At 36.8% G+C, this 6394-nt stretch overlaps 1 protein-coding gene across 1 annotated transcript in view; it reads left to right on the top strand.

Annotated features, from left to right (window-relative positions):
- Positions 1 to 3430, top strand: part of LOC144435342 (alcohol dehydrogenase [acceptor]-like) — a 17724-nt gene extending 14294 nt beyond the window's left edge. Inside the window, exons 10-15 of the mRNA XM_078123938.1 lie at positions 329 to 379; positions 672 to 766; positions 1153 to 1342; positions 2362 to 2414; positions 2657 to 2824; positions 3298 to 3430. Coding sequence (XP_077980064.1) covers positions 329 to 379; positions 672 to 766; positions 1153 to 1342; positions 2362 to 2414; positions 2657 to 2824; positions 3298 to 3430 — 690 coding nt within the window. The remainder of the gene's footprint in view (positions 1 to 328; positions 380 to 671; positions 767 to 1152; positions 1343 to 2361; positions 2415 to 2656; positions 2825 to 3297) is intronic.
- The last annotated feature ends 2964 nt before the right edge of the window (positions 3431 to 6394 follow it).

The raw sequence follows: 6394 nt of genomic DNA, 5'->3' as shown, positions 1-6394 counted from the left end.
TTTGCAATTTAGATATCATGTACATATATTCATGCATTTTCTATTCCAGTGCAGTACACAAGACATGATACAACACACATTCGAGCTTTACTCGTTTGTCGGCCGGAAACTGTCCAAGCTATGGAATTATCCCATGCAGTATAATTATAAAGAGTGGTCAGTATTTTGCGAACAGTTCCCCATAACCAAATATTGTTCTAGTACCACTGTATTCCAAACTAGTACCCAAATCAATTAGCGACATGCCAAAACGTCACACACGACAACACAAGTGAACATACGATGTCTTGTCTTATGGCTGGGCTTATTGTCTTACTGCTTCTTTCAGGACTGGACTTCGACCCAAGGAGCAGAGGTTGATGGTTTTGCAAGGACAAAGGTGGAATGTTTTGTTTGCCAAATATATTTTTGCTTAAAGAATTTCCTTTCAAATGACACATTGACATCTATTTTGTGTTTATGTATTAAAAATAAATCACACTACAGACGAATTCCAATACTGTAACATTCAATCATATCAAGAAAATCCTCCTGTGTCTAATCAACAAAAAACACAAAATGATCTTAACAAAGGAATGCATCTTAAATGTGTGTGTATGCAGGAACATGTATGCACAATTATATAGGTAGACGTTTTACAAATAATTGAATGATTTATATTTCCACGACAGGAAGATTTGCCCTGGCCTGATATACAGTTTTACTATATTGCATTCTTCTACTTTCACGGACCAGATGAACAAGAACGATTAAACATAAGTGATGAGTAAGTGACAAAGATAACTAGATAACTTGATCGAGTCGTATGTATGTATGTATGTATGTATGTATGTATGTATGTATGTATGTATGTATGTATGTATGAATGTATGTATGTATGTATATGTGTGTGGGGGGTGTGGATGGATGGATGGATGGATGGATGGATGTGAGGGTGCTTGCATGCATGCATGTACGTACCTCCCTCTGCTTGTATGCATGGATGGATGGATGTGCATTTGCGCAAATAAGTGTTAAATTGCATGTAACCATGAAAGTGCGTATTTAGTCGTAAACATTTTATTTATTTCCTCAAACGCGCAGCTGACTTTACGGTTCTGTAATATAACATTATATGAGTAAGCGTATATTAACTGCTCACCATTACTATAGATTCAAAGAGGCATTTCAGCACAAGTGTAGAGAGGAAATGGAAAAGAAAGAAGGTATGATCATTTTCCCTGGATTGTTACATCCAAAGAGTGTTGGGAAACTGTGGTTGAAGAGTTTGGATCCTCTGGAGCCACCATTGATGGATCCACGTTATCTGGAAGATCCAGAGGATGTCAAGACGATGATTAGGGTATACATGTTTATTGGCTAACAATTTTTCTCCTACTGAAACTTCGAATATTTTATGGTGGTTTCCATTATTCATTGTGACAGTCTTATAAGACTAGATAGTTGAAACGAGGTATTTCTTTATAGTCCTTGCAGGGGTTCTGCAGTAACTGCCTTGTGCTAAATGTAATTTGATATATTGTTTAGTATTGTATCGATAATGTATAATTTGCAGTTTCTTAGGGAAGTCTCGGAATATCGCATAAACTCGGAAAGTGAAATTCCATCATTTAAGAGGGGGTTGCTTCGATTTATAATGAACTTCATTTCCGAAAATTCGAATATTTGAACATAATAGTTTAAGATATTGCCTAATTCCCAAAAATATAATGACTCAAGCTATACAAGCTACAAGGAGCTTTATAGGACACATGCGCCCGTTATCGTTAATGTGTGTACAAAATCGTATGGAATTTGAAGCGTGCACTCTTAAGATACAGCCTAATGGCCAAGTCTCATTAATTTTGCAAACGATTTAGTAATATGCGACAGAATGTTTACCAAAATCTAATCAATTCTTGCCATTGCCATATGAAAGATGCAAACAATATTCATGAGAGTTGACGCGGGAGTTTTTGAGATACCGTGTTTACAGCAATTTAGTTAGAGACAGACAGACAGACAGACAGACAGACAGACAGACAGACAGACAGACAGACAGACAGACAGACAGACAAAAACATATTATATTTCCCTTGCTAGTCATTTTGAAATCTGTAAATAATTTTTTGAGTGTTTTGTCTTGGGGCAGAGAAATATCGTGATACATATTGACTGCATGACAGTTTCTATTGACACTTCTATGGTCTCCCAGTATGTATTGATTGAATCAATAACTACGGCGAAGCTGAAACATTCTCTCGTAAATTCCAATATCACTTGCGAATCTTCGTTTAGGGGAGGGTGTTTTGACCTAAATGATGGAATTTCGAATCTTGAGCCATTGCGAATTTCTGAAGTCCCTTTTTGATATTTTTGCAGGGAGTACGCATTGTACAGAAGTTGGCAGAAACGAAGGCGTTTAAGGATATGGAGTAAGAAAATTACATTCCTAAGATTTTACAACATGCATTTTCGATTTGAATAAATAACCATAAAACAAATGGGAGGGTCACCCAAAAAATGAAAATGAAAGCTAAAACGTTCCTATGAAGAAAAGAAGTTCAGAAACTAAGCAGTCACACGATTCAAATTATCCAAACCTTTCACCGTTAGCTTAATGTTACACATGTTGTTAAACCTCTGAAAACTGTTTGGTGTCTTTTTTTATATCTAGTGTAACGCCTTCCTACTATGAGTTTGACAACTGTCCTCATGAAATGGACAGTGATGAATATTGGGAACACGTCATACGACATGCCACTTTCACAATTTGGCACGTTTGTGGAACTTGTAAGATGGGCTCCAAAGATGATCCATCTGCCGTTGTAGACCCTTCACTGAGGTAGGTGTTTACAAGTATACAATGCACACAATCGGCCGATGATATCAGACAGTATACTAGTAATACACATCATGATCGATACACAACTATCAATTTTCTATCGTTGATGATTTTAGGGTCAATTTTTAGCTCAGATTATTTCAGTCAATAATGCTTAAATAAATGTTGGATTTTTTGCAACTCAACCGTAAAAGGAAATTACTCCTTGTCGGTCGGTTAGGAAATATGAGAGAGAGAGAGAGAGAGAGAGAGAGAGAGAGAGAGAGAGAGAGAGAGAGAGAGAGAGAGAGAGAGAGAGAGAGAGAGAGAGAGAGAGAGAGAGAGAGAGAGAGAGAGAGAGAGAGAGAGAGGAGAGAGAGAGAAATATAAGAATGCCAATTTATGTTGCATTCAAAGTATTTGCGTTGACCTTAAAAAAAATCCTTCCTGATTATTAATTTATGACAATGTTGTTTACTTTCATATTACTCTAGAGTACGAGGTTTGGAAAACGTTCGTGTCATCGATGCATCAGTGATGCCACATCTGACATCTGGGAACACCAACGCTCCTACCATAATGATTGCCGAGAAGGGTGCAGACATGATTAAACAAGGCAAATACTGAAATATACTGTCAATGTTACCAAGGTTATAGATGTATCGTTTCCTTGAGCCACAGTAATATTTTAAATTTCCCAAAAAGTAAAACTAATTGCTATTTACAAAACATACTCACATTTGTTAAAATGTCTTAATAAAGTCACTTTCGTTTACTCAAATGAACCTCATATGGAATTTTACTCACTGAAACAATAAAAATGTATCAAACAATAGCAAATTTAAATTCCTGTGTAGATGTATGTTAAGAATGAGTTGTGTCTTGATGAAATTAGAGAAAGGTTGTAGCAAAGAAAAAAGGGGGGCTGAATATGCATGAATACATACCGTACATGTAGGGATGTGTATTTTCTGTTTTACACGGTAGTAGACACGTATAAAGATTTCCATTTACAAACACCTGAACTTTTGGTATTGACAACTAATAATGGAAAATATTTTTTGACGTCGACGACCGGTGAGTTGCGATAAATGTAAGTGTTATGTGTTATCTGCATTGTTTCATATTTCTACGTACGGTATGAGTATTGAGGGTGTGGATTCTCGATTGAGAGGAGCAGAGGGTGACGAACAACAAATACTTGGTAAGTTTATGATTGATGGGTTGACTCTGTTTCTATGGTATTGCCTGTGGGAACGCAAACGCTTGTGTAATATTTTCTAATGAGCTGACAGCAATTAAAATCTCTCGCTCTCTCTCTCTCTCTCTCTCTCTCTCTCTCTCTCTCTCTCTCTCTCTCTCTCTCTCTCTCTCTCTCTCTCTCTCTCGGTCATATTGTTGTTTTCAGCTGTTCACACACAGGGTCACTATGACGATGACGTCATTATGTTTGTTATTTTAGATACAAGATACAAGAAAACTTTATTATCTCACGTAGAGAAATTACAGTGACGTGGATCCATACATTAAACACATATTAAAATAAAGATACAATAAATACAAAATAAAATGTACACACTGTTAATGTCTTTAAAATGAAATATGATCTTTGACCTCTGTAGGTCAGATAAAATGATAAAAACAAGGCAATGCAGAGCAGATATCTTTAAAATACAATCATTTAGTTTGGTTTAAAAGTATTATTGAAGTGGGCACAAAACTTGATTTGGTTCTGACTGTTGTGAACTTTGGGACACGAAATCGTCTCCCTGATGGCAGAAGTTCAAAGTGTTAGGACATAATGTGGCCTTTGTCATTTACCATTTTCCTAGCTTTTTTTGTACACGAGATGTAAACAATTCATTCAAAATTAGTCTGCTTTTCGCCCACTACTTTACTACACACATTTACAATCTTGTTCAAGACATTCTTGTAGCTAGTCCCTAGACTACCAAACCAGCACAAAAAAGAAAATGTTAAAACTGACTCAATAAAACTCCGATAGAATGTCTGCAATACCTTGGCATTTACATTTAGGGCCCTCCAATTTTGTAGACAGTAAACTCTAGATTGACATTTCTTGTGAATGAAATCTGTGTTGGCCTTAAAATTTAACTTATTACCGAAGATTGTACCTAAATATCTATATTCAGTCACCCGTTCAACTTTAACATTGTCAATAAAAAGGTCGGGCACTGCTTTAGGGTCCTTCCTGAAGTCGATAACCATCTCTTTAATTTTCTTAAACATTCAAATCTAAGTAGTTTTCCTTACACCAAGTAGCAAACCTATCAACTTCATTGAAGTAAGTACGGTCAACTATTGCAGAGTTATCGGAATATCGGTACCTGAACAATCATTTGTGTAAAGTGTAAACAGTATAGGAGAGAGTATGGTGCCCTGTGGGTCACCCGTAGCGTAAATGTTGAACGGGAGGCCGAATTTACGCTTTGGTAGCGAACAGACTGGGGACGGTTGACAAGAAAATCAGTTATCCAGAAGATGAGTTTTGGGTTAACGTTTAAATCACTAAGTTTACGAGCCATCATATGTGGGGTTGAATTGTGTTAAAGCCTGATGAAAAATCAATGAATAATACTCTTACAAATGAACTTGGTTTTTCAAGATGGGTATACACATCGTGAAGTAATGTGAGAGTTGCATCATCAGTACCTCTATTACTTTTATATGCAAATTGGTATGGGTCAAGGTGTGAATCTGTTTGTTCCTTGAAGTGACAAAGTAAAATTAATACGCTCGAAGCATTTCATCACAATGGGAGTCAGGGCTACAGGACGGTAGTCGTTAAGTGACGATGCCTTGGAAGTTTTAGGGACCGGACAGATGGTAGATGTTTTCCAAATGGTTGGTATCGTATGAGCATTGTAAGACCAATTGAACAGTCTACTGAAAACACTAGCTAATTGTGATGCACAGACCTTCAGTAACCTACCACATATGTTATCAGGACCCATAGCTTTCCTTATATTTAGTTATTACTGATTTCAAATTCGCTTTCGAATTCTTCTTCTACTTTACTCTCAAGATCTAAGCTGATGTTATATATTTCCTTTCCAAAATCGTGAATATCAAAGCGACAGTAAAACTCATTTAGTTCATTTGTCTTTCTTTCTTATTCCCTTATCGGTAAGTTTCAAATGTTGGACTTTGCTTTGTTCATGATTTTGGAAAGGAAATAGATAACATCGATGATGTCGATAGAGTTAAAAAAAAATTACGATGAACACGGAGACCATGAACGCACGTCCGGTCGCCACTAGTGCAGCGCCCCCCCCCCCCCCCCAAAAAAAAAAAGACTGGGATATCCTAGACGGGAGTACGTAATCTCAATAGAGAGGTTTAGATACACGTTAGAACGCGTACGCGTACAGGAGCATTATCATGCAGGCCTACACGTAATATCTGTTATTTGCCAAACACCTCGAGTAGCAAGACGTGGAACGGTATTTGGCAAATAACTCACCTGCGACTACGAATTCATTTTTTTAATGTCTAAAATGTTGTTTCAGTTCAAAATAAAATTCCTTCAGCGTTGTACTTTGAGGATAGTATAATGTAACAGAACTTAAT

Source organism: Glandiceps talaboti, chromosome 5 (assembly GCF_964340395.1).
Source record: "Glandiceps talaboti chromosome 5, keGlaTala1.1, whole genome shotgun sequence".
Taxonomy (NCBI): domain Eukaryota; kingdom Metazoa; phylum Hemichordata; class Enteropneusta; family Spengelidae; genus Glandiceps; species Glandiceps talaboti.
This window is presented reverse-complemented; position numbering and strand designations above follow the sequence as displayed.